Source organism: Gaeumannomyces tritici (assembly GCF_000145635.1).
Source record: "Gaeumannomyces tritici R3-111a-1 unplaced genomic scaffold supercont2.2, whole genome shotgun sequence".
In the NCBI taxonomy this organism is placed as follows: Eukaryota; Fungi; Ascomycota; class Sordariomycetes; order Magnaporthales; family Magnaporthaceae; genus Gaeumannomyces; species Gaeumannomyces tritici.
In genome coordinates, this window is record NW_008804546.1 from 4,526,894 (window position 1) to 4,553,056 (window position 26,163).

At 58.8% G+C, this 26,163-nt stretch overlaps 9 protein-coding genes across 9 annotated transcripts; 4 read left to right on the top strand and 5 right to left on the bottom strand.

The window, feature by feature from the left end:
* Window positions 1-206: 206 nt before the first annotated feature.
* Window positions 207-2,370, top strand: GGTG_04072 (hypothetical protein). Its single transcript, XM_009221862.1, has 2 exons — window positions 207-672; window positions 765-2,370. Exons 1-2 carry the CDS (start codon window positions 421-423, stop codon window positions 2,013-2,015), a joined length of 1,503 nt encoding a protein of 500 aa, XP_009220126.1. The 5' UTR covers window positions 207-420; the 3' UTR covers window positions 2,016-2,370.
* Window positions 2,371-4,609: 2,239 nt separating this feature from the next.
* GGTG_04073 (hypothetical protein) lies at window positions 4,610-6,498 on the top strand (the record flags this gene model as incomplete). Its single annotated transcript, XM_009221863.1, has 2 exons — window positions 4,610-4,683; window positions 4,744-6,498. 2 exons carry the CDS (start codon window positions 4,610-4,612, stop codon window positions 6,005-6,007), a joined length of 1,338 nt encoding a protein of 445 aa, XP_009220127.1. The 3' UTR covers window positions 6,008-6,498.
* A 776-nt stretch (window positions 6,499-7,274) lies between these two features.
* On the top strand, window positions 7,275-11,026 carry GGTG_04074 (3-isopropylmalate dehydratase). Its single transcript, XM_009221864.1, has 4 exons — window positions 7,275-8,148; window positions 8,226-8,257; window positions 8,361-8,435; window positions 8,539-11,026. Exons 1-4 carry the CDS (start codon window positions 8,049-8,051, stop codon window positions 10,666-10,668), a joined length of 2,337 nt encoding a protein of 778 aa, XP_009220128.1. The 5' UTR covers window positions 7,275-8,048; the 3' UTR covers window positions 10,669-11,026.
* Window positions 10,944-12,600, bottom strand: GGTG_04075 (hypothetical protein). Its single transcript, XM_009221865.1, has 4 exons — window positions 12,577-12,600; window positions 12,343-12,438; window positions 12,034-12,195; window positions 10,944-11,811 (listed from the first exon to the last, which is right to left on the bottom strand). Exons 2-4 carry the CDS (start codon window positions 12,401-12,403, stop codon window positions 11,099-11,101), a joined length of 936 nt encoding a protein of 311 aa, XP_009220129.1. The 5' UTR covers window positions 12,404-12,438; window positions 12,577-12,600; the 3' UTR covers window positions 10,944-11,098.
* Window positions 12,601-13,388: 788 nt separating this feature from the next.
* GGTG_04076 (hypothetical protein) lies at window positions 13,389-13,977 on the bottom strand (the record flags this gene model as incomplete). Its single annotated transcript, XM_009221866.1, has 4 exons — window positions 13,389-13,508; window positions 13,637-13,656; window positions 13,743-13,871; window positions 13,971-13,977. 4 exons carry the CDS (start codon window positions 13,975-13,977, stop codon window positions 13,389-13,391), a joined length of 276 nt encoding a protein of 91 aa, XP_009220130.1.
* A 783-nt stretch (window positions 13,978-14,760) lies between these two features.
* On the bottom strand, window positions 14,761-15,989 carry GGTG_04077 (hypothetical protein). Its single transcript, XM_009221867.1, has 2 exons — window positions 15,566-15,989; window positions 14,761-15,475 (listed from the first exon to the last, which is right to left on the bottom strand). The coding sequence occupies exon 2, from the start codon at window positions 15,423-15,425 to the stop codon at window positions 14,850-14,852; it is 576 nt and encodes a 191-aa protein (XP_009220131.1). The 5' UTR covers window positions 15,426-15,475; window positions 15,566-15,989; the 3' UTR covers window positions 14,761-14,849.
* Window positions 15,990-16,194: 205 nt separating this feature from the next.
* Window positions 16,195-19,312, top strand: GGTG_04078 (long-chain-fatty-acid-CoA ligase 1). Its single transcript, XM_009221868.1, has 2 exons — window positions 16,195-18,718; window positions 18,799-19,312. Exons 1-2 carry the CDS (start codon window positions 16,721-16,723, stop codon window positions 18,886-18,888), a joined length of 2,088 nt encoding a protein of 695 aa, XP_009220132.1. The 5' UTR covers window positions 16,195-16,720; the 3' UTR covers window positions 18,889-19,312.
* Window positions 19,313-19,331: 19 nt separating this feature from the next.
* Window positions 19,332-21,923, bottom strand: GGTG_04079 (calcium-binding protein NCS-1). Its single transcript, XM_009221869.1, has 4 exons — window positions 21,023-21,923; window positions 20,669-20,754; window positions 20,072-20,367; window positions 19,332-19,974 (listed from the first exon to the last, which is right to left on the bottom strand). Exons 1-4 carry the CDS (start codon window positions 21,031-21,033, stop codon window positions 19,795-19,797), a joined length of 573 nt encoding a protein of 190 aa, XP_009220133.1. The 5' UTR covers window positions 21,034-21,923; the 3' UTR covers window positions 19,332-19,794.
* A 770-nt stretch (window positions 21,924-22,693) lies between these two features.
* On the bottom strand, window positions 22,694-25,984 carry GGTG_04080 (DNA replication initiation factor Cdc45). The gene is made up of 3 exons (XM_009221870.1): window positions 25,115-25,984; window positions 23,928-25,015; window positions 22,694-23,845 (listed from the first exon to the last, which is right to left on the bottom strand). Exons 1-3 carry the CDS (start codon window positions 25,919-25,921, stop codon window positions 23,080-23,082), a joined length of 2,661 nt encoding a protein of 886 aa, XP_009220134.1. The 5' UTR covers window positions 25,922-25,984; the 3' UTR covers window positions 22,694-23,079.
* Window positions 25,985-26,163: the final 179 nt, after the last annotated feature.

Below are 26,163 nucleotides of genomic sequence, written 5' to 3' on the forward strand. Positions count from 1 at the left end.
TTACCCCACTGTTCAAGCCAAAGCAACCAGTCCCTCCTTCAAGCCGTGCATGCAGTATTGACGGTGTGCATACTGTAGCCCCGGAATGTACTGGGTTCCGCATGCATCGTCTCCACAGTGCACGCATTCAGCAGGTGTGGGGATATGGATCTGGGCTTGGCGCCTGTACCCTGCCAAATTCTTTCCGTAGTTGGCGCTAGGCAACCCGACACCGAAAGCAAACAAAGTCTTCGCCAAGCGCGCACCTCGATACCGCCTCATCGCTCACCTTGTCCGACCGAGCTTTCCCGTGCCTTCCGTGTCGCCACGGTGCTGTCACTCCCACCACGGGACTCAGCCGCCCCGAGAAACGCGCCGGAAAGTCGCGATCCCCATCATAGGCGTCGCTAAGCCGGCGCCGATCCGATCGAGTTCGTGACGATGCCTCCACGACAGCGTCTTGTTCGCAAGCGGCCATTGCTCGAGCGCATCCGCGGGGCCCTGAACCCTTCCGACTTTCTGCTCTGGGCGTCCGAGGAGATCAAGACTCGGGATCTCGATGAGAAGCCTGTTGGCACTAGGGTCGCGCTGACCTTCAACTTCGTCTTCCTGCTCGCGCGCGCTAATTCCGGAGCGACCACGACTGGCGATGATGTCTTCTCCGAGGCGCGGTTTAGCTGGGTTACGCTTTTTGTAAGTTTCCCTTGGCTTGCCCAATAGTTTGACGGTGTACCTATGTCAAGGCATACAAAGTACTGACTTGGTTGTGTTGTCTGTCTCTCCAGGCCAAGCAGCTTGTCTGGTTGCTCGCTATTGCCTCCGTCGCCAATGCTGTCGCCCTCCTTTACCAAAAACGACACTACCGCCTGTTCGAGGCCAATGTCGAACAGGGCCCCAGTACACCCTCGGCACAGCGAGTGCGCGTTCAGTCCTCGCCCATGTCATCGTCTCCGCTGAGGCTTCTGGCCAACGTGCTCGGTTCCGACACGGCCGAATCTCGCGCACACCCAGACAGGACGCGGGACGTGTGGGAGATCGCCGTCTGGGACCCGGTCCCCGCTTGCTTGCAGGGTGTCGTCTATTTCAGCCCTGTGCACGTGCTCATGTACATCTTCGAGCTCCCTCTAGACACCCTAGACAGGCGACCAAGCGTCACCTTGTTCAAGTGTCTGGTCCTGCAGGTTTGTTTGTCCTGTATGCTGCGGACACTTCAGTCGACCAACGATCAGCGCCAGAAGGACTCTGCTATCATCCAGAAGGAGGTGTTCCGCGAGTACGACACCAAATTCGTTCACCCCCGGCTTCACCCTCTTGTCAGGGATGTGGGCACTCAGGCATCGATGGACGAAAACGGGCACGAGAATGACGTTATAGAGTTTGGCACACCGACTACGATCCTTCGCCGGGGCTTTCAGACGCACCCGAACCCAAACTACTTGAAGCACATCGACCCGGATAGTACCAGCCGGCCCGTTCAGACCACAAACCTCATGACTGCGCGGCTGTTTACCCCCGCCACGAGGAACCGCCAGTCAGATGCGTTCGCGGGTGGCCAGCAATCTACACAGCCAAGGCCGCGAAAAAGCATGCCGGCTGTGGCTCACAGTCCCATGGTTTCTGCGTCAACGTCGACGTCAACACATCATCAGCCGGGCTCGAACGCCCCCAGCCCTGCGCCCGCAGCGGGATCCAGCAACACCACCACCAATTTCGGTGGGAGCATGGGCGTGTACACCCACGCCAACTCGCCACTTAAAAAGGCGACAAGCCTGGGGGATATCAACGGTTCAGGCGGATTTGGCTCACCCCGCAACTCGCGCGAAATGGCCAGCCTCGAGCAACAGCAAGCCTTGGAACGCCAGCGTGTGGGCAGGGCGGTAAGCCCGCTGAAGCAACAGCTTTCGAGGCCCGAGGGCGCTACGGAGGACTCGATGATCAACTCAAATCCTTTTGCGTTAGGGATGTCGGGCTCGAACCCATTTTCCAATAACCGGCAGAACCGCCACACGATGGAAAGGTACCCATCTAGATGGTAGCGTTTCCCAAATGATTCTACCATAAGGCCGGAAGGGCGAGCCGAGCGGGCCACTGCGTTCTACTCTCCTTGTGTCAATTTACGCTCCCAATGGTCTCATCCCTGATGGACCATCTCTCCTTTGATCACGTCTACTGCATGTTAGGGCGTTGGGAGGTGATTTACATTTGTTGTTTTCCTCCTGCCGGTCACCAAAATGCCCAATATCAATATCTACCATAGGGCGCCGGGCATCGCCGTGAAAATGGAGACATAATTACCTCACATCACGATAGCAAGCCATCTGGCCCCGTTTAGAACTACCATCCCTCGCTCGTGTCATATTGCCGTGAGGCTAGAGTCCTTGTACATACCTACATACTAGGTAGGTATCTAGGTCATCACCTACAGAATCTGCACGGGCTGCACATTGCTCCATGGTACCTGCAATTCTGGACGGCCCGATGGACTCAGCGGTGATGCAGACTGCCACATGGAAAGATCACCCCAACTGTTCATGGGCGTCACGACTGGGCATGTACGCACACACCTATCTGCCCGCTGGGTTTATTACCACGCCAAGACTGTAAAATATTTCCTGCAAGGCTCCTTCCACACCCGCTGAAGCCCCCTGCCTGGTGATCCGTGGCTATGGGAACGTAGTAGTTGATGCTGTGACTGACGCAATCGCTTCAGTTGGGCTCCCAGATCCGTGTACCAGACGGCCATTCCGGTTAGCGCCAACAAATTGCCTTCACCACCACCTATCTTCACTCCCAGCCGCAGACATCGAAAAGCGATCCCCCTTGGCGGCGGAAGAGTATCACGTTCCTTGTTGCGAGATTTGATTGCCTGTCTCGGACAAACTTGTTCGACCGCAACAGTGCTGTGTTTGTCCATCCTTCCCTGCAGACCGAAAGTATGGGCTATGGGCGCACCATCCGTCTCGCATCACACTGAGGTCTTTGTCCGCAAGGGCTTACTCTCGGTTTGTCTTCTTTAGACACGATGTCCGGGCCCGATCACAAACGGGCGACTTCACTCTCTGGATTCGTTTCGAAGCTTCTCCCCAAGAATCGGCCGGAACGTGGTGGCACGCTCCGGAAGCACAATGAAACACCGCCAAAGCCCGTAGCTATTCAGTCCCTGGATGACCAGGCCGGTCAGAACCCTGACAAACTCACACTTTGCATCCCCCAGACCGTCACTCACAGCTCCAGAGGCACATCTCAGGAAGTCAGAGCTGATGACCTCGCGACTCGGTCGGACCCTTTCCCAGCCATGGCGCATCATAGACGGCCGGCTCTGCATGTGACGTGGAGGAACCCTCCCCCGCCGTCTCCCTCGAAGCCGTGTCCAAACAGATACAGAATGCCTGCGACAGGACTCGGGCCGATGCGCATGGGTGGCCCATACCCGATCGATCCGAACAGGCGGGCACAGGCAAGACACCGGCGGGAAGCCCGCAGGACGCTGAAGGCGAGCGGCGACTACCTAGGCCCTCAGGGGTTCAACCCCGATACGGGCCTCCTCGACGTCGAGACCACAACATCGAGTGGGAGTCAACCCAGAGCGAATCCCGCCCAGGCTTCTCGCGAGAGCCCAGTTCGAGAGCGTGGACGCGCAAAGGCTACGGTAGCCGGAGGCGCAGTGCATAGGACCCAGATAAGAACTCGCTGGAGAAGAGACGAACATCAGTGGTCGTCTGTGGCAGAACCGGCCCTCAGTCCTATTCCGTCCCTACATAGCGGCGCTTCATGTAAGAGGCAGACGCCCCACCCGGCACTCCATTCGTTCTTATTCTTTATCTGATATTGCCAGGAATTCGCTGACGGTGCACTCCTCCCAGCTCTGGATATGCCTGAACCGAAGCCGGGCGGAGCAGAGAAGCTTATAAGCCTGACACCCGCCGGCGACCGTTTCAACCAGTCGACGCATAACGGGCGATCATCCTCGGAGACAACGATCGTGCGCTCTCCCTCCAGACGTGACTCGCGCGCTGTTGGGCACTCGGCACAGGAACTGCATTCTCATGGAATTCTCATCGGCACGTCACCTCGTGATCACCAGGACGACGGCCGGGAATTGAGTGGCCCTTCCTCGAATCAGCCTGCGCGGACGCCAAAGCCTCAGTCTTCCCCTCGGGCCCTTTCCAGAGAGCAGGCCGCGGCGGCGTTGAGGCTAGGGCAGCCACATACGGGGGAGCCTTTTTTAGGGATTCGATCGCCTCCCCGAGCCGTCGGCTTAACAAGGCCGTTCGGAGGAGGCCCGTGGGAAGTGACCGCATCCCTCGCGACCCGCACAAACCAGCCGGCCAAGGTCCGTCCAGCGACCGTGACCTGCTCGGCCGGAGGCTTCAAAGTCCCAATCTCAGCTTCGATCAGACAGGAAGCGGGAGCGTGGCAGCAGTCCCGCGGCCCGATCTCGCCCACCGAATCCCTCGAAAGCCCGTCCCGGCCAGAGCCGCCGGAAGCCCGACAGCAGCCGGACGGGGCAGAGGGGGAAGAACCTACAGCGACCTCATCCCCGTCGAAGGCGGTCAAGCTACAGCAGCCCCCGCCAGGCCCCGCACGGCCAGCTCCCCGCCTCAGGCTCGCAAAATCGACCAAGGCCGTGATGACACTCGGGCAGCTGGAGACGTGGCCGATGCCGAAGCTGACGGGCAACAGCAAGGCGGACGGGCAGCCCCAGTTCATGAGCTTCCCGGGGATGCGGCCGACAGACGTCCCGGCCCGGGAGAGGGACGACAGGTGCGGCCATTCCCCGGAGAAGGCCTCGCAGGACACGACGGCAGGGATCAGCGGGTCTGCGTGCACAGACATCACCACCACTACTGGCAATGGCTCCGACCTAGAGCTCCTCTCGAGGACCTCAGAAGTCGCTATCGAGAAACAGCAGAGCAGGAACGAGACGCGGAGGAGCCAGGACGAGAGCACGGTGATGCTCCGGCAATCGACGACGGAGTCGGCGGACAGCACGGCAGAGATGGCGATATCCAGCCCGCCAGCTCCTGGCCTCAGAGACAGTTCGCCGGCGCCTTCCCCGCCGAGGCAGCCACGGAGCTCCTCGCCGAGCAGGCCCGACCGCCATGCCGAAGCACCCACGACCGCACCTACTACTACTACGTCGCAGCACCAGCTCCAGGCGACCAAGTGGCGCGCCCAGAGCCTGGTGCGCCCCAGGCCCTCGCCCGAGCGCCGGATGGCGGTGGTGGGCCCGCAGCGATCCATGTTCACCTCTACATTCACGCCGGAAACGCCGGCCCCACGCTGGGCCGCGTGGGGAGGAGCGCGGCAGCGGACGGCGACGGCGACGCCCGGGACCAAGAAGGCGGCGGCGGCGGCCCACGCGGGCCCGAGGACCCTGTGGACGCCGTCGGTGGAGGCGAGGAGGGCAGCCGCCCAGGCGGTGCTGGCGAGAAGCGGCGAAGCACAGAGGGCCAGCGATGCCGCCCAACCGCCGGCGTTGGTGGTGGCGACCACCCCGGCTCGGCAAAGGGATCGCCCCGACGGCGGAAGGGAGGACATGACCGAGGCGGCCAAAGGAAAGCAGAGCCCCACAGACACCCCAAAGGAGAGCCAGGCGGCGGCAGTAGCCAGTGAGGACGAGGCTAAGAGCGACGGCGGCGGCGGCGAGCAGCACGAGCTAGATCAGCAGCCACAAGGACAGGAGCCCCAGCAGGACGAACAGAAGCAGCAAGAGGAGCAGCACCGACAATGGGCCGTTCTGTTGGCGGCAGCGGGTGCCTTTGCGAGGGCCGTCAGGGCGCTGCTGGCGGACGTATTGTGTGCGTTCTGGGTGTTCATAGCCCCGGCCTTCGACGGCGGCTCGGCGATCCGCCAACGCTACAATGCGAGCCGCACGACGTGGCCCGACCTGGCCGTGTTCGCGTTCGCCTCCGCCTTCGTCATGGGGGCGGTGATGGCTGGGGTCTGGGCGGGGCGGGCCGTCTTGTTCGCGACGGAGGTTGCGCGGGTCGGCGTGATGGCCTTTGGCACCGCCCTCGGCATGTAACCTTCTTGGCAATGTCTGCGATGGGGGTGGGTGGCAATGCATCTCGTCGTTGCATCGACCCATGGGATGAGGTATTGATACTCATCTAATTGGGTTCCGGCTTTGGTTTTGCTCACCGCCTGGTGTCTCGGGGAGCCTCAAACAGAAGCTCATAAATGCGTTGGTTTCTTAAATCTTTCAATGACAGCGAGCAAAATATTTACTCGGCTCTTGTGGGGAGCCTGCGTATGTTCTACTAGCCTCGTTCTCTACACACGCCCTTCTCCCCTATTTTATCGCTTTCTCTTGCATCACTTTTTCTTCTTTGTTCCTCGTCCTAGAGTATCGATAGGCAGACTCCTATTGCTCAAGGGATTGAGGCATGGTCCCAGGGGCGACAGGGTTTCTTTAGAGACTGGGCTGTTTATTAGGTGGGTCCTCTCATCTGTGCTCCGGCATCGGGGGAGGGCGACGTCGGTCTTGGGCACGCAAAACCAAGACGAACATCGAAGGCCACCCATGTTGAGCAACCCAGCATGTAGCAGAGTTGGACTAAACAAGCACCCAGGAACGTAAATAAACAGCCGAGTCCAATTACCTACATGGGTACCGCTGGGTATCTCGAATCGGCATGGACCTGCCTATATCGACAGCATACCCAGCGGTAAGTATGCCATACTCCACTGGCTGCATAGGTACATGATAGGAGCGGCAGAAATATCGGTATTGGTCCTCACGTGAAGCATGCTGCCAGTTGCAGTGCGGGTCATCGGTGATTATTCTGGGAAGGCTTGGGGACGGCACCCTTAACCAAGGGACAACCGCGCGGGCGTACATACCGTACCAGGTCCCTAGGTACCCAGGTACCTGTACATGCACACATCCACCCTCGCGCTAGGACTTCCGAGACAGGTCCGGACCGGAGATTGTAGCAGGCTCCTAGGCAGATAGCATGAGCTAGCCAAGACACCCGGGGCTCCTCCGCTCAAGGATCGTACTGTAAATGTTACGAGGCCATGTGCCCAGAATACGGCGGATAAGCAGGGCTCCTCCTTGTGTGGGAACAAAGGCTACCGTGCCGGCCGGTCGTAGCATTCTCCCCCAGCTAACCCAACTTGCCTCCATGGTAACTTTATCGCTACCTGACAGTCGGTGGGTGGACCGGCCGGCCGACCGGGCTGTGGTCGGAGCTCCGCAGCAGCAGCATCAGCGGTGGGTGGAGGAGCGGCAAGACGCGGCACTAAGTGGGCGAAAGATGGATACTAGCGTGCGTTGCTGGGGCGAAAGGCTCCAGTTGTTGGTCACATATGACTGCAAAAAAGAAGCGGAAACAAGTCGAAAGGGAAAAAAGGAGAAGAGAAAAAGAGAAAAGGACAATCCACCATGGCAAGGATACGACAGGGCTGGCTCCCTGGCTCGCCGAAACTTGAAGACGCCGGTACATATTCTTTGCCTAGCCATTGAAAGATGGAGATGAGCTATGTTTTGTTGGTGGCCCGCAGCGCCTGGCCAATCCTGTGTCGTCATTTTCAAATCCAAAGCGGCTACCCCGCGTTCCGGCGACCGGACGAGGTGGCCAGGGCTCCGATGATCGGCGTAGCAGCGCGCGAGGGCGACAGGGAAGCTTGGGACAAAGCCCATGTCAGGAGCAGTTGAAAACGAAGTCTTTTTTCCGCCGCTGGTGCCTGTGTTGTTTTGGAAAACCTGGTCTGCTTTGTATCATTTCTTTGCATTCGAGGAAGGAAGGACCGGTCCTCTTGGGAGAGTCGCTGGAAACTGGAAATCGCATTGTGCCACCACCACGCTGAGCAGCCTCCTCGGGCATCGTCGTCGCCTCTTGCCACTGCCACCACCACCGCTAGCACCTAACCGCATCCTCTTATCTCCCGACAACTCTCGCTGCAATCAGAGTGGGTTGCGAGACATCGTGTTCAGCTGGAACGCATAATATCATCAGCCACCCGCCCCTTTCATTGTTCTTCCAAGTCAACTGCTCCAATCTCCCTTTCTCTACCATTGCTGGCGCACCAAGGACCACAACACCAGAAAAACAGCTGCAAATATGCCTGCTGCCGAGCGTACCCCGCAAACCCTTTACGATAAGGTGCTTGAGGCGCACATTGTCGACGAGGAGCTCGATGGCACCATCCTCCTCTACATCGGTTTGTGTGCCCCGAAACCGGGTCCCCCGCGCTTTGGCTGCAGGCAGTTGCTGACGTCTGTTTGTCGGGATCGGTAGATCGTCATTTGGTCCACGAAGTCACCTCGCCTGTATGTACTCCCGCTCTCGGTGATCCCCTTTTCATCTTGGACTGCTGCAGCTTCCCTCCTATGAGCCCATCTCCAACTAACACCCTCGCGTTTCACCTTGCAGCAAGCTTTCGAGGGCCTGAAGAATGCTGGCCGCAAGGTCCGGAGACCGGACTGCACCCTTGCGACTACGGATCACGTAAGTGCCCAGCTCCCCCAACGTTGGACCACACAGCTGTTCGCACAGCTGTGTCCACAAGCCAAGCTCCAGTTTCTAACACCCGATTGGCTGCCTTGAACAGAATGTCCCAACCACCTCCCGAAAGGCCCTCAAGGACATCGCCAGCTTTATCAAGGAGGACGACTCCAGAACCCAATGCGTGACCCTCGAGGAGAACGTGAGGGACTTTGGCGTAACATATTTTGGCCTGAGCGACAAGCGACAGGGCATCGTCCACGTCATTGGCCCGGAGCAGGGCTTTACACTCCCCGGCACCACCGTCGTCTGCGGCGACAGCCACACCTCGACCCATGGCGCCTTCGGTGCCCTCGCCTTCGGCATCGGCACCAGCGAGGTCGAGCATGTTCTTGCTACGCAGTGCCTCATCACCAAGAGGAGCAAGAACATGAGAATACAGGTCGACGGTGAGCTGGCGCCCGGCGTCAGTTCCAAGGACGTTGTCCTGCATGCCATTGGTATAATCGGCACCGCCGGTGGCACCGGTGCTGTCATTGAGTTCTGCGGCTCCGTCATCCGAGCCCTTAGCGTCGAGGCCCGCATGTCCATCTGCAACATGTCTATCGAGGCCGGCGCCAGGGCCGGTATGGTCGCCCCCGACGACATCACCTTCGAGTATCTCAAGGGCCGCCCCCTGGCTCCCAAATACGACTCGCCCGAGTGGCACCGTGCCGTCAGCTACTGGAGGAATCTGCAGTCCGACCCCGACGCCAAGTACGATATCGACGTCTTTATCGACGCAAAGGACATCATCCCAACCCTCACATGGGGAACGAGCCCCGAAGATGTTGTTCCCATCACCGGTGTCGTCCCCGACCCCGAGACCTTCGCCACTGAGTCCAAGAAGGCCGACGGGCGACGCATGCTGCAGTACATGGGGCTCACAGCCGGCACCCCAATGCAGAGCATCCCCGTCGACAAGGTCTTCATCGGATCATGCACCAACTCGCGAATCGAGGACCTGCGCGCTGCGGCTGCCGTGGTCAAGGGCAGGAAAAAGGCCGCAAATGTCAAGAGCGCCATGGTAGTGCCCGGTTCCGGTCTCGTCAAGGCCCAAGCCGAGGAGGAGGGCCTTGACAAGATCTTCATCGAGGCGGGCTTCGAGTGGCGCGAGGCTGGCTGCAGTATGTGCCTCGGCATGAACCCCGACATTCTGGCTCCTCAGGAGCGGTGCGCCAGCACGAGCAACCGCAACTTTGAGGGCCGCCAGGGTGCCGGGGGCAGGACTCACCTCATGTCGCCCGTCATGGCGGCGGCTGCCGGCATCGTCGGCAAGCTGACAGACGTGAGGGAGTTGGCCGAGTACAAGTCAAGCCCGCACATCGATGCGTTCCGGCAGAATACGGCACCTACCAAGCCGCACGTGGACGAGCGTGTCGAGGAGGATGCGGCTGAGAAGGAGGCCATCGCGGACCAGCCCGAGGACAACGCGCCACATACCAACACCTCGGCGGCCGCCCATGGATCCGCGGGCCTCCCCAAGTTCACCATCTTGAAGGGTATCGCGGCCCCCCTCGAGAAGGCAAACGTCGACACGGACGCCATCATCCCGAAGCAGTTCCTCAAGACCATCAAGCGCACTGGTCTGGGCAAGGCTCTGTTTCACGAGATGAGGTTTAATGAGGACGGTAGCGAAAAGCCCGAATTTGTGCTCAACAAGGAGCCGTACCGCAAAGCCAACATTCTGGTCTGCACGGGTGCCAACTTTGGTTGCGGCAGTTCTCGAGAGCACGCTCCCTGGGCGCTCAACGACTTTGGCATCAGGAGTGTCATCGCGCCATCGTTCGCCGATATCTTCTTCAACAACTCGTTCAAGAACGGAATGCTTCCCATCCCAATCAAAGACCAGGCCCATATCGAGGCCATCGCGGCCGAGGCGCGCGCCGGCAAGGAGATCGAGGTCGACCTGCCCAACCAACTCATCAAGGACGCGGCCGGCAACACCATCTGCAGCTTCGAGGTCGAGGAGTTCAGGAAGCACTGTCTGGTCAACGGGCTCGACGACATCGGCCTGACCATGCAGATTGAGGACAAGATTTCCGAGTTCGAGCGAAAGATGACCAAGGAGACTCCTTGGCTCGACGGCTCTGGCTACCTCAAGAGGAAGGGTCAGGGCGGCAAGCTTCAGGCCAAGGCAGTCCCTGTGCCGACCACCAACCGCGGCGAGGCCAAGAAGGAGCCTCTCGACTGGTGAGATTGTTGGCGACAGGGCAGCTTGGGATTGATATATGGCGTTTTGGGACTTGATCTATTCCTGTTTCTTTGAAAGTTATCGCCTGCCATTAAGTTTATTGGGTTGAAAATCTAAACCCTGCAGGGTCTGGGGCTACGTCCCATGCCTTCTAGGCATGAGCATTATGCGTTGGAAGTTTGACTGCCTCTCTCTTCAGTCGTTAGAATACGGCTGGTTCCATAAAAAGTTAGCATTGTCCAGAGGACCATTCATGATGAAAGCAACAACATTGTGCTTTGAGCCTAGCCGTCTGACACTCGAGTGAAGTTGACGTTACGATTTTGTCCCATAGGGAAATCTCCATAAGCACCGACCTCGTAGTGGACTGACACGCCCGCCGTAATTTTGCTCCTCATCAGTTATTGTCTGCTCTATTCCACCCTCGAGACTTTCAACTCAAATCTTTCAGTACCCCAACGTGGACCACGAATCCAGAGCTGGAACGCAGGCCCTGCGGCAGACTCTCGTCGGGTATTCTCCATGCATGGAAGGAGCGGCAGAAGCGCTTGACCCAGCTCTCGAATATCTCGGGGTCGCGGAGCTGCTGCGCCACCACGCAAACACATGGGGCGTTGGCGGCGGCGGCGGCGCCGCCGCCACCTTCCCCGGCGGGCGCCCTCCCTAGCGCGCAGGCGTCGACGCAGGTCTGGACGAGCGGCTCGATCAGGGACTCGTTGTAGATGCAGTCACAGGCTATGACGAGGTCGAAGCTCCCGGCCCGGGCGGGGCCGGCGAGCGAGCCCGTCACCTCGTCCGTCTCCCAGTCCAGGGGGGCGAAGCGCAGGGAGGACCCCGCCGTCTGCGCGCCGGACCCGCCTCCGCCGCCGCCGGCCCTTTTGCTCTTGGCGGAGGACCTACCACCGCCGCCCGAGACGAGGGCAGCCCGGTTCTCCTGGATGTTCTGCTCGACCAGGCGCGACACGTACGCCTGGTCCGTCAGGGTGTAGGACGACACGGCCGGGGCGAGGACGAGGCCCACTATGGCGGAGATGCCGCAGCCCAGCTCGAGCACGGCCGAGGACCGGGACAGGGCGCCGGACCTGGCGAGGATGTTGCCCGGCGAGGCGGCCCAATCGGCGAAAAGGGGAGTTACTTTCCAGACGACTGCAAAACAGGTTGCCCAAACAGAAAACCAGCGAGCGGGTCAAGGGCCGGGCAGACAAAGCCACAAAGCGAGAGATAGAAACCCCATGATTAGCAAAAATGGGCCACACTCGCACACACACACACGCACATCAAGCACAATTACGAGAAGGACGCGGTGTGCCACGGTCAGCTGAGGCGGCTGACCGGGTGGCGGTCACGAGGAAGATGGCGTTGACCAACCTGCTCCGGTTGTGCCGCCCGACCGCGTCGACGAGAGTATGCCCGGAGACTGGTGGACGGTCAGGTCCTTGCCGGCAACGGTCAGCTCCAGACTGGAGGCCGCAGAGTCGACGAAACCGAGGTTCTGCGACGGTATGTCTTGGGCGAACAGGAGGAATGTCTCTGGCAGTTGGCTGGTCAGACTCTTAGCAAGTCCAGAGGAACGACAATCTAGGTGTAAAAAGTACCAAGAAAAAATAGATATAAAAAAGATGGAAAAGTAAAAATAAAAATAAAAAAGGCAAAAGGAGGCAACTGGAACATCCTAACCCTCATCGGGATCCTCGATTTCAGGACCGAGCTCCTGGGTGAAGAAATCAACGGACGCCATGGTCTGGCAAGGTAACCACCACGGCGTGGCCGGAACTGGAAAGCCAAGGGAGCGGCGCCCCGCACAATCAGCATTTGGGCCTTCTTCGCTTGCAGGCGGCGGAGGCGGCGGCGGCGGCGGCGGCGGCGGCGGCGGTGGCAGACATCGGGATCAACGGGCGAATGGGAACAGACCGCGAAGGGGGGTTGGTTGCGCCACCCGACACCACTCCTTGGTCAACAGAAAAATTAAGGATAAGAGAGGATGTTACCGAGAGTGCAGACGCAAGAAGTGAGCTTTGGTAGGATTGGATGGGGACGGCTGGGCTCGGCGGAGTCGCAGAAACGGCTGAATGGTCGCCTCGAAACGACACAAGAGAGATGGTGCAGCCAACGGGCTATACCATCTGCAAGGGAAATACACCATAAAAACCCACCTCTCAACAGGGGGTTTAAGACAGGAGGAGGCCCACAATAACCGGGGTACGCCCCGGTATGTACTTTTTTCAATTTTCACGGCCAAATGGCCTGGTTAGTACATGCAGCCCTGTCCTAGCCTTATGGCCGCGTTAATTTTGGGGTTAATTTAACCTCCCACTTTTGCATTTCCCTTTAACTTTTTCGTTTTTGCTTTTTTTTTGCTCGTTGTTGCACCCAATTAACGAGCTTTTTTTGGCTTGTGCAAGCACAATGCCAACCCTTTGGGTTAACCCGTGGGCGCCGGCGCCTCCTTTCGATCCGGCCGATCCTTTATTTCTTTCGCGTGCTTTCGACGGCCTTGATTTCGACCTCCCTCCGGCCGGCCCGAAGCTTACCCAACGGGCCAAAAATACAATTCGCGATTAGCGCTTTATGATACGGTCCTTACGGTACTACGCCCACTTCAAATATCACGATATACAAGCCGCCCTCAACGTTACGAAAAACCAAATCCAACGGGCCCTCGAAAGGCTTGTTACGCCGAAAAAAGCCAGCAAAGTTGGCCGGCCCTTCCTTTTTCGCACCCTTTACCGGGAAAGGATCCGATCCCTTTTAGGAAACCCTTCCAATAAAGAAATCCGAAGCATGCCGTGGTGCGATTTGGTTTGGTACATCCAATAACAATGCCTTAAAATACCGAAATTTGGCTACGGGGCCTTTAAAACGTGCATGGGCGCTTTGGGCTTTACCCAAAAAAAAAAGAAACGAAAGATATACCTATCCGCCGGGCACAAGGCGGCCCGCCTCGCTTATGCCCACGAACAGCTTTACTTACGCCTTGCCCCGGAAGACTGGCTAATGGTTGTTTGGTTTAACGAAAAGTGGGTTACCAACGAGCCTCCAGGGCAGGGCCGTAAAAATCGGATTATTATACACCATACCGAAAATTTCGATAACTTTAACTGGAATCGAAAGAGCAAAGCTACCGCTTTTTATATATTTTGGGGTTGTTTTGCCGGATTTATTCAAAGCCCGGGTTATTTTTGGCCCAAAGGACAGGGAAGGGTTAACTTTTTTAAGTATAGGGATTAAATTTTACCCAAAGTTTACCAGTTTTTGGCACAAATAAGCTCGGATACCTTTATGCAGAACGGATTTTCTATGCATACAGCCCATATTGTACGGGACGCTTTTCAAGCTTCGGGGGTTACAGTGCTTAATTACCCTTCCAAAAGCCCTGACCTAAATCCTATAAAAAACGTTTGGGCTTGGATGGGGAACGATATAAAGACCCGGTATCCGGATATCCAGGCTTGGAATTAGCACCGGTTGGAAAACGAGGTTTGGGCGGCCTGGGGCCGGATTTAAGCCTCCTTTTTGGATACGTTGGCCAAATCAATGATTACGCGCTTGAGGATGGTTATTGCTAACGAAGGGGCCCTTACCAAATATTAGATATTTGGCGTTAAAGTTGTTAATTTACTTTATTTTGGCCGTAATCTTTTTGGGCCGGTAGTGATCGTTGTTGTAGCAGGAAAGAAAAAATGAATTGGCCAAAAAAAACGAGAAAAAAAATCTGCATCGACTGACACATGGCCTAACCGGGATCATGTACTGGTTCTATCTATTTTGCAGTGAAAAGACATGGCCGGGGGTAGCCCCTAATGACCCCTAATGACCCTTGTGTGGGTGGGTTTTTATGGTGTATTTCCCTTGCAGATGGTAGTTGCCAAGCACCTCCTTCAGGCTAGGGGGGGGATGCCAAGGGAGACGAGCTTGGCGTGCCGAGCTGGCCAAGAAGGCCCAGAGATGCAAGTGGTCGGGGCTGGGGAGGGGGTGAAGGGTGCGTTTAATTTGGCCTGGCGGCGGCGGCGCATCGCATCGGATTGAAACTGGCGCGGCAACGCTTGGATTTACGGTGGGGAGCACAGGTCTTGCCTGAAGTTACTTCTTCTTCAGGTGGTTTGGAAGCGGACGATAATGGATGAGAATTGAGATGGGCGGCATGCGTTTGATGGCCGGGTATTGGCTGGCCGCCTCAAATCCACTCATTGGCTCTGAGCAGGCGATGATCTATCTGAACCTTTGCTAGGTGCAGAGGGAGGTCGTTGAGCGTCCATTACTGACAGGACCTGGACGCGGGCTGGAGGTCCCCCCGCCTCCGTACCAAGCCCAGCACCGCACGAAACCCCTCCACGAAACCCCGGAATTCTTGGTATATTGAGCGAGCTAGGCCGATGTGGGAAATTCGAGCTTCGACGGCGCATCTTGGCTCTGTCTTGGGCGCGACCCCGTGGGCCACGATTCCGCCAGGGGCTGAGCACTGAGCTGCGTGATGCTTTGTTTGCTCGAGAATATTGAATCACACACATGCCAGCAGCAGCCTCGGCGGCGAGCCAGCAGGTCCCAGAGGTGGCGATTGCGCGCCCACTCCCATTGACCTCCAGGTTGCATGTCCGGACAGGCCGAGCGGCCGCGGCGGGCTCATGAAACCGTTTGGCTTGCCTTTCGCGTGGTTTCGTGCGTGCTGTCGGGCCATGCCGGTCCAAAATCACCAGGACAGACAGGACATGCCGCTCATGTGAAAGCCAAGCCAGGGAAGCCGAGGTGATAGCTGCATGCATTATACACCCATTTTTATAGCGGCAGCCTCGTTACTCGGCACTCTGACCATCTGAAACAGGGATTAGACTCAATCAAGAGAGTGCAGAAGCCATTGTGGCCCTGACATGGGAATTCTCAGCATAGACTGGAGACTGCTTGCCTTCATGAAAATATTAAAAAAAATTAAAAATTAGAAGTTAAATAAATAAATAGAAATTAAACAAAAAATAAATATTAAATTTTTTTTTTTTTTAAAAAAAAACGAGGATGCGGCTTTTCGGCCCCAAAAAGCCAAGCAGACGATTTTGACAAGGGAGCCAGGGTGTGGCAGACCACTCTGATGGCTGAGCAGGCCGTGAGATGCAGATTTGGCCTGGAGAGCCTGGGCACGTTGGGGAAAGGGCTGGGTTGCCGAAGGGCTGGCGGGTCTGTCGGTTGGTGCTGACGGGAGCCAGCTGCCTGCGCGCCCAGAGTTGAGAGTTGTCTCCCAACAAATCGGGGAGTCTGGTTCAAGACAGGCACAAGAGGAGGGAACAAACACTGGTGACGCAGGCACGCATCACCAGTGCGACCTACCGGACCTCTACGTGCTTAGGTTCCGAGGGGTACCTTCCTAGGCACAGCCACAGCCAGCGAACGAGCCCGCAGGCGATCCCATCAATTTGACTGTGGAGCCCTGCACGTCTCGCTGTGATCCGAGAGCTGTCTGGCTCCATTTTCGCGGCCACCTTGGACCCCGCCCGCTACCACGCTTCCCATTGGACCCCTTCTATGCTGTCACCAGCAACAGCAGATCAAAGGCCGTGCCTCGCCAAGCACCTGCATGTTCTTGGTCCTGGACACGCGCCAGAAAAGTGCCCTCCCCTTCCCCAAAACGATCCAAGCCTCCCCACTCCGACCAACGCCCAGCCACCCCAAGAAGCCGACCGTCGAGAGGCAGCAACGCAAAATAGCCTTCCAGCAGGCTCCAACCTGAGCCTCGGTCTTCCCTGAAAAGTACAGTTTTGTCCAGGCCTCCCCCGGCCCATTGATCCTCCCCTGCCCCGTCGTCCTCCTTGGCCGTTCCTGCGCCGTTTGCTTTCCTCCCCTTTTCTCCACCCCTCAACCGACCGCACGCTCCTCTCCCATCTGCTCCCACATACTATAACCCACGCGCAACCCATCCACATCCAGGCCGAAGAGGCGAGGACGACTTGCTGACCCTTGGCGAAAGCAAGCAAGCAAGCAGCAGCAGCAGCAGCAGCAGCTAGCCAACAGCAAATAGCAGGCAGCAGACAGCAGAAACCCACACAACCACATACGCCCCGTCGCCACCATGCCGGGCTCAAGCGAGAAGAACCTCATCCCGAGGATGCAGGCCAAAGGGCCCTTCTCGATCGAGGTCCCCGGTGCGCCAGATGTCCCCGGTGAGACGAAGCCGCGCCGCCACCCCCAGGCCGCCACGGAGCTTTTCTCGAAACCCGAGCCCAACATCGCCACCACCTACGAGCTCGTGCGCGTCGGCGTCGCCAAGTTCGGCAACGCAAAGTGCGTCGGCTCCCGCAAGCTCGTCCGCACCCACCAGGAGACCAAGAAGATCAAGAAGGTCGTCGACGGCAAGGAGACCGAGATCGACAAGCAATGGACCTACTTTGAGCTCTCGGGCTACGAGTACCTGTCGTACAATGAGTACGAGCGCCTGATGCTCGACCTCGGCTCCGGCCTGCGCAAGCTCGGCCTCACCGCCGGCGACCGCCTGCACATCTTCGCCGCCACCTCGCAGTTCTGGCTGGCCATGTCCCACGGCGCCAGCTCACAGTCCATGCCCATCGTCACGGCCTACGACACGCTCGGCGAGGAGGGGCTGAGGCACTCCATGGTCGCGACCAAGGCCAAGGCCATCTTCCTCGACCCCCACCTGCTGCCCACCCTCGGCAACGTGCTCAAGGACGCCACCGACATCCAGCATGTCATATGGAACACCCAGAACAAGGTCAAGCAGGAGCACATCGACAAGCTCAAGGAGACATACCCCAACGTCAACGTCATCAGTCTCGACGACCTCATCACGCTCGGCAAGGAAAACCCCGTCGACCCCGTCCCGCCCAAGCCCGAGGATCTCTGCTGCATCATGTACACCTCGGGCTCCACCGGAACCCCCAAGGGCGTGCCTCTGAAGCACAGCAACGTCGTCGGTGCCGTTGCCGGTGTTGGCGTTGTTGTCGGGCCCTTTGTCGGCCCTGGCGATGGTGTCCTGACCTATCTCCCCGCGGCCCACATTCTCGAGTTCGTCTTCGAGAACGCAGCGCTCCACTGGGGCGCCACGCTGGGCTACGGCAACCCCAAGACCCTCTCGGACGCGTCGGTCCGCAACTGCAACGGTGACATCAAGGAGTTCAAGCCCACGGTCCTTGTTGGCGTCCCCGCGGTCTGGGAGAACGTGAAGAAGGGTATTATCGGCAAGGTCAACGCCGGCAGCCCTGTGGTGCGCAACCTGTTCTGGGGCGCCATGTCGATGAAGACGGGTCTGATGAGCACGGGCCTGCCCGGCTCGGGCGTCCTGGACTCGGTCGTGTTCAAGAAGATCAAGGAGGCCACGGGCGGCAAGATGAGGCTCTGCCTGAACGGCGGCGGACCCGTCGCCAAGGAGACGCAGCGCTTCATCTCGATGGCCATCTGCCCCATGATCATCGGCTACGGCCTGACGGAGACGTGTGCCATGGGCACCCTCCAGAACCCCCTGGAGTGGTCCATCGACACTATGGGCGCCATGCCCGGCTCGGTCGAAATGAAGCTGGTCGACTTCCCCGACGCGGGCTACCATGTGACCAACAAGCCCAACCCCCAGGGCGAGGTTTGGCTGCGCGGCCCCACCGTCATGAGCGGCTACTACGAGAACGAGAAGGAGACGGCAGAGGCCCTGACCGAGGACGGCTGGTTCAAGACGGGCGACATTGGCGAGTTCTTCCCCAACGGCCACCTGAAGCTCATTGACCGCAAGAAGAACCTCATCAAGACGCTCAACGGAGAGTACATCGCGCTCGAGAAGCTCGAGTCCATCTACCGATCCGCCCCCGTGGTTGGCAACATCTGCTGCTACGCCGACGACTCCAAGGCGAAGCCCGTCGCCCTCATTGTGCCCATGGAGCCGGCGCTCAAGAAGATCGCGAGCTCGGTCGGCGTCGAGGGCGACCTTGAGGCGCTTGTGCACAACAAGAAGGTCATCAGCGCCGTGCTCAAGGAGCTGCAGAGCCAGGGTCGGCAGGGCGGCCTTTCGGGCATTGAGATCATTGACGGCGTCGTGCTGTCGGACGAGGAGTGGACCCCTCAGAATGTGAGTGATGGCAGATCCAAACTCGACGTCTCGTTTCAAGAAAGCAATATGGCTAACCTTTAAAATTCTTGGTCATACAGGGACTTGTCACTGCCGCACAGAAACTCAACCGCAGGGGCATCCTCCAGAAATACAAGAAGGAGGTTGCTGCCGCGTACGGCGACGCGTAGTTCTCGATCCGGAGTAGCGACCCTGTTGTCACGATATTATTGCTGAAGACAAGCCTTTTCTGACTGCTGGTGCTTTATTTCCTTCCCCATGTGTTCCTGTTTTGGTTTTGCTGCTGCTCTTGGTCTTTTTGTTTGTTTGTTCTTTGGTCGCAATATCGCAGGAGGAAGGCGTTCCAGAATACCAACACTATGATCCTAAGCCGTCGAGGCATGTTGTCTGCTCCCGAGCCTTTTGACTTGGTTTTGAATTCCAGATGAGCCACGAGAACTATAATGAGATTTTTTTTCTTCTTCGCCTTGCTTTGCGCGGCTCTTGATTTGGGGCCAAGTTTCAGCGTTCGAGTGGAATCTAGACAGCATGACTATATGGTGACTGCGACCATGAGTGGCGTCTCTCCAAGGCCAAGGCCCTTCCGTCTCCCAGTGCCCCCCCCCCCCCCCCCCCCCCTCGACTCAATGGGGTACTTTCGTAGGTATACATAGATTCACCTATAGACGGCATGGGTCAAAGCAGGTTATGCAAGTCAACATGACGGCGCCATCGCGCTCGTCTAGCCTTGATGTGCCCCTCTCGCGACGCCCTTGTAAGCGTCAAGATTGTGGGTGCGTGGGAAACAGTGGGAGGATATACAAACAGCCCGAAAAGGTTATAATAGCGCGAGAAAGACAAGCACAGCAGACAAGAATCAGCCCCTATCGGCTCGCTATCTTCCAAGAAGCTTTGAGGATCGACAGGGGGGAATGCGTCGGACTTCAAGGGTCGGCGCGGAAAAAGGTTCCAGGGGATCGCTAGGTTTTGAGGGCGTGGAAGGAGAGCAGTACAAGTGGAAATGGACGTCTTTGAGGATTAGGATTGGGTTTGTTTGGAGAGGATGGATGGGTGAAGGAGCCGGCTAGCCCGTTGTATCAGACTAGGCCGTCATAGAGAGACAAGGCGGACACGATTGTCTCGTCTCTCTTGCTGCCCTCCTTGAACTCCTCCATGTCCAAGCTGCCGTTCTCGTCCTTGTCCATCATGCGGAAGATCTTGCGCACCCTCTTCTCGGGTGTGTCCTCGTCCTCGGGGAGTTTGACCATGGATCCGACCTGTGTTGGGAGGCAGTGTAGAGTGTCAGCCAGATCAAGAGCCAGAAAGCAGGTGTCCACAGGGCGACCCGGCCGGCAGGCATTCTTCCATACGCACCATCTTGTAGATAGCCTCGACGATCTGTAACATTTCGTCGTAGCTGATCTTGCCGTCGCCATCAATGTCATAGAGCTGGAAGGCCCAATCCAGCTTATCCTCCATCTTCCCGCGGCTGGTGACGCTCAGGGCTACGATGAACTCCTTGAAGTCAATGGTGCCCGACTTATCGCTGTCGAATACATTGAATACATAGTCGGCAAATGATGATGGATCGCCAAACGGGAAGAACTGCCGGTAGATCTTCTGGAACTCCTCCTTGGTCAGCGTCCCCGAGGGGCAGTCCTTAAGGAAGCCTGTAATTTTGGGGTGAGCCGGCTGGAAGCGTTAGCCAGGTGTTTATCGAGCGTTGAGTGATCTCGTGTAGATGGTCGTCCCATCCCCCTCTTGACGTCATTGCTGAGACTGCCGCAGGCCTGCACTCCACCAATCCTTAGCTCGCGACTTCGCTCGCATCTGGTGGCGGCCGCAGACGTCTGGCGGAGGAGCGCGCCGGCGTGCGAGGGGGGTTGAGGGCGGGGGGTAGCCACTTGGGGTGGCAGGGGCAGCAACAGCAATGCAGAGCAGGTCACGGCGGGGCAGGGATGGCAAACGCACCCTTGTACCATTGTTGCAGCTCCTTCTTGTCGAAGTGTGTCGACTTCTGCAGTTCGGCCAGCTGCTCTTGCGACAACTTCGACTGTCTGCGGCGGGCAAGCGTTTGTCAGCCAATTGACCTTTCTCTTGCTCCGCCGCCGCCGCCGCCGTCGCAAACCCCCTTCCATGGCCTTGGGCGATGCTGTGCGATTACGCCATGGCCCTTTGACCGCTGCGTATCTCCTATAGCTTTCATTCCCAACCGGCAGGTTGTCGAGGCGCGCGCGCGTGGATAACACGGAAGGCAGGTCGGCGGCACGCGGCACAATGCGGAGTACAAGGCGGCGACTGCTGGGGCAAGGTCGGGCGACTTACGATTTACCCATCTCAAACAGCCGCAAGCAAACACGTGACACGAGAGGGAAAAATATAAGACGGGAGGCAAAGGAGGGCTCTGCCAAGCTGATCGAGACGGCGGCAGCGCGCAGGACAGGCAGCGGTCGTGTCGTCGGATCGAGGGGCGGGGCAAGCGACGTTTGTGGTCTAGTTCGAGGGTTTCGGGGGAGATCTGTTTGTTTGTATGGTTCGTTTCGTTGCTGTTGGGAGCAAGAAAGGAAGGGAGAAAAAGAAGGAAAATCCGGGTCGCTCGGCCGGGATGATTTGGATGGGAGCGCGAGCGGCGAACAGGGAGTGAGTGAGGATTGTTTATTTTTGTGTCTCGGAGGCGGCCCAGGAAAGGGAGAAATGAGGGGTTTGCGACGTGACAGGCGATGTGAGGCAGGGACCCCCGATGGCGAGCGGAACCGTGGGGAAGAGAGGTAGGTAGGGTGGCTTCCTTGTGGGCAGGGAACCCCGTCGTCGCAAACGCGTCGCTTTGGGTTTCAATCTTCGTTATCACGGCAGTCTGTAGTTGGAGACCGAGGAGAGCAAGGGCGAGGCAGGCGTCGTGTCAATTCTCCAATGCGGAAAAAGGGGGCAGACGGGCGAGGGACCGAAACGGTTGCAGCCAGCCAGCGGGTGGAGGCCAGGTGGAATGGTGGTGTGGGCTACTGTAGTGGGTTGCGGTACACCTGGGAGTGAGTGCTGGGAGCGCTGGGCTGCTGGGTCGATAGCCAACTGTTGGCTGGCAGGCTACAGGCCATGCACATCACCATCCATGGAGTTCTAGCCAATTGGGGATCCAATGGGGAGGATCCAAGATCCAATGGAGTGGCGTCAGGTCACACAGGCTGGTGCGAGCGCATGTTTCCAGACACCCAGATTGGCACAGCCGAGGTGGTGGCCTTTTATTCTTTTTAGTAGAGGTACATACATACCTTACCACCTGCACCTACCTAATATACAAGACCCCGTGCACGTGTGCCTGTGTGCGTGCGTGCGCGTGCATACGGCGCCGCCGCAATGATCGAGCACCGATTGCCTTAGATTCCGTCCACGTCTTCTGCGTCTCCAGCTTGATGACGCTGCCCAGAGGCGGGCTTTGTGGGTCAGAGACCTCTCCGCCATGACCAACCGAGTCAATTCCACCAAAGCTCACCTTTTGCCCCTCTTGGCTCGCCGCGGCAACGAGCGAAACAACTCTTTTGAACATCAGAGAAGAATGCAAAAGCCAACACCTGGCCAAGGGATTCCCTCCCAACCTTGCTGATCGCCTCTGGTGGCTATGTGCCATAGCACACAGCACATAGCACATAGCACAGCAAGTCTGCCCGGCCCTCCCAGTCGGCACTGCGCTCTGATTGGCCGGCCTGGCCTCGTGTGACGTGCCTGGAAATGCGTGGGAAAAGGGGCTGTGCAAGAGAGCGAGAAAAATTGCAATGCATGACCGCCGAAATGGAACCGGCCCTGGATCCTACGCAAACGAAAGGAAGACGACGGCACGAAGACGGCACGGCAGCCCTGACTGCCCGCTGCGGCGCACCACGATGGATACCAGAGGTAGGTAATGGTTGAGAAGTTTGGTAAGTGGGTACACCTACGTAATTCTTTGACCAAGATACTGTGATGGGGTCGCTCTCCTCTCGGAATCTTGATCAGAGCACATCAGGCAAAAACACCACACCTGGTTCTTTGAATATCCTGCCTGTGTATATTTCGTGCATCCCCAACCGGGTCGCCTGTGCTTAATATCGTTCGTCGTACTCGCAAGTCATCAAGTACGAGAGGAAACCCCAACAACGCCATAGCCGTGACATGTACATGATATTAAACAGAAAAGCCATGCTTTGTTGCAAATGCCCTCATAAGTGCTCAACCATGCCTCCGTCTATCCACCCATCCATCCATCCGTCCGTCCATACAGTCGGCATCAATCAAATAAGGCGTGATCCATGACGCCCCCAATCCAGGTCGACGCCAGGCAGTAAAAATCAGGCCTCCGAAGAGTAACCCTATTAATATCGGTGACCCCCTGCCCCCTTTTTTTCTTCTTTTCATCCCACGACCGCCTTCATGCTCAAACTTTCCAGGAACCCGCCCAGGTCTTCCTTCTTGACCTCGACGACGCAGTGCTCGAAGCTGTCGATCCTGACCCGCGCGTTGGTCTCGCTCACCACGTCCTGGAACGCGTTTCCGAACCTGTTTAAGCCGTGGCCCCTCTCCTTGGGCGCATCGTCGTCGTCGTCGTCGTCGCTGTCGTCGTCATCCGAGTCGGAGCCGCCGTCCGAGCCCTCCGACTCGGTCTCGACTTCTTCGTCTCCGCCGCCCCCTGCCGCCGCCGCCGCCGCCGCCCGCTTGGCCGCCTTCTTCTCCTCGCGCACCTTCTCCTTGGCCCTGCGGCTGTCCTCGCGGGCCTTGGCCTTTGCTGCCTTTGCATCGGCCTTCTTCTTCTTGTCCGCCAGCAGGTCCGCGCCGCCCAGGGAACCGGCGCCTCCGCCACCACCGGTGCCGACCACGACGTAGACGCCCCGCTTCTCGTCCAGAGACGCCGCCACCAGCGGTGTGCCCCTCCCGCCGTTGCTAAGTTTTCCCGTCGTGTCCTTCTCCTGTTCTGCGAGCGCCTCACCGATCCAAAGGGCCAGTTTTGTCAGCGCTCCAGGGTGGTTAAAGACGGCCGCGTCGGGGCTGTCTTTGACGATGCACATGCGAAAGGCGCGCAGGTGTGAGATCTGCTTCTTCTTCAGCAAAGTCGTGCCCGTGTTGAAGATTGCCCGGTGGAGAAACTGGGCAGTGGGCAGTCCTTGCTTGAGAGCTTCGATACTGTTCTCGAGAAATCTGGGTCAGCACAACATGTTTGGAATGGCCGTGCCATAGGGGGTGACGAGTAGGGAAAACGACATACTCCTCAAGCGCGTCGTACGCCTCCCAGAACCGCGGGATCCACTCCTCGCTCTGCATCTCCAGGTGGTTGTCCACGGGGTCCTGGTACAGCTGCGAGGGCCCCCCGTCCCCGGACCCGGACGAGGAGGACGCGGCGGCATGCTTGCCGACCTCGAGCAGGGCGCCGATGACGACGCCGACGTCCTGGGCGCTCAGGGTGGCGCGCCAGCCCCAGCTCCGCACGAAGCCCCAGCCGTCCTTTGCGCCGCCGCGGTCCCGGCCGTCCGTGTCGATGGTGGGCACCATGTCGTCGAGGTTGTACAGCGACGCGTACTTGAGCAGCTTGACCCGGAGCTCGCGCTTGAGCACCATGTCCATGTGCGTGTAGCTCTGCCGGCACTGGACGAGACTAACGCCCATCTTGGCGAACAGCTTGTGCAGCCGCTTCAGTCCCGTCTCGCTCCACATCTTGAGGCGCGAGAAGAGGTAGGGCGAGTGCAGCATGCTGTCGTAGAGGCTCCAGTGCCTGATGAGCAGGAACTTGGGCTCGGGCGAGAGGCGGATACTCGTGTCCTCGGGGCTGCGCGCCGTCGTCGGTATGATGCCCTGGCCCTCGGCCGAAACCTTGCCCGTGCTGCTGCCACCTATTTCGGGTGGGTTCAGGCGCCGCACCTCGTCGCGCAGGAGTTGCCGTATGCGCGCCCCACGCATCCCGAGCCACCCCGACGCCAGCCTGGCCTCCGAGCTCCGTGCTGGTACGGCCACGCCGGCCGACGATCGCCCGTAGAGCTCCATCGACGTCACCCCCACAATGGAGAGCCACAGCAGGTCGTTGTCCTCCCGTCCCAGCTCTGAGGCAAGCGAGTACATCATCGAAGACACGGGCTCTGAGTAAGACGTTCCCAAACGGTAATAATGGCGTAGGGTACCCTCTTTTTCCCGTCGCAGTCGCAGCAGCTGCCTCCTCATTTTGCGCGCGGACGGAGGTTTTGGGGGTTGTGCCCCTGACGGGATGTCGTTCAGATCGCTGGAGGAGAAGACGGCTGAGTCCTGGAGGGAGATCAAGCCCCGCCGCGCTGGGCGCGTGGGTGATTCGGGGATCGAGTTTGACTGGGCCAAGGAGCACGGTTAGAACTGCAAACACACCAAGAAACGTTACATGCGTGGAAGGTATATATAGGTCGACAGTCAAAAAAAAGATTGCCTTACCGAATTGCTCCTGCGTCTCTGCCTGGGCCTGTCATCGTCGCCACTGTCCTCGTCGTCCTGGTCTGGCCAAGATTTGCGCTTTTGCCCCGCGCGGACCGGCTCCTTGTCTCCGCCGCCGCCATCGTCATCGTCGTCATCCTCAGAGTCGCTGTTGTCCAGATCCTCGCCGTCATCGTCCACCTCGGGCATGTCGACCAGCGCCATGTATGCGTCCCGCTCCCGGCCGAGCCCGTCCTCGATGTCCCCGTCGTCGAACACGACTATGCCGCCCCTCGAGGGGCTGAACGAGTGCGATATGCGACCGCCCGAGACCCCAGGAGGGGCGCGGGCGCTGTACGGGACGCGGGCGCCGCCGGCCCCGGCCGCCAGCTCCGGCTCGGGCTCCAGGGGGAAGCCGCCAAAGACGTTGCCGAGGTTCCAGGGGCGGTGCGAGTCCATGACCCAGACCTCGACGCCGCCGTAGGGGGCGGCCTCGTCGCCATCGCCCTCGGGCTCGAGCCCCAGCATGGCACCCAGGTCGACGGTGCCGCCGACGCCGAGGCAGACGACAACGCCGCCCGAGCCGCCGCGCGACTCCATCATGGGGCCGACGAGCTCGCGGCCCACGCGCTCGAGGTCGGCGTAGCCGGCCACGGGCTGGATCTTGTGCGGTATGTAGTCATGCTTTAGCAGGCGTGTCAGGATGCGGCACGCGCAGAGGGCGTCGGGCTCGAGGGCGACGAGGAGCAGCACGGGTGGGGCGAGGGCGTGCCGCGTCTTCTGCAGGTGCAGGTAGAGCTTTGAGATGAGGGAGCGCGGGAGATGCATGTTTGCCGGATCGTGTTATACGTGCGTGTCGTGGTTTTCGTTGTCGTCGTCGTCGTCGTCGTCGTCGTCGTCGTCGTCTTCGGGGGTCGCGTGCTGGGGAGGCTCATGTCCTGTTGCTGTGCGGTAGTGGCGAGGCCTCGTCTCCCTGTCCCAGCCTTGCCGCCGAGGAGCAAGCAGGCGAGAGCTCCGAAGGCAGCACGGGCACAGGATGCTGGGCGAGCAAGGTGGTGTCACTTTGAGGC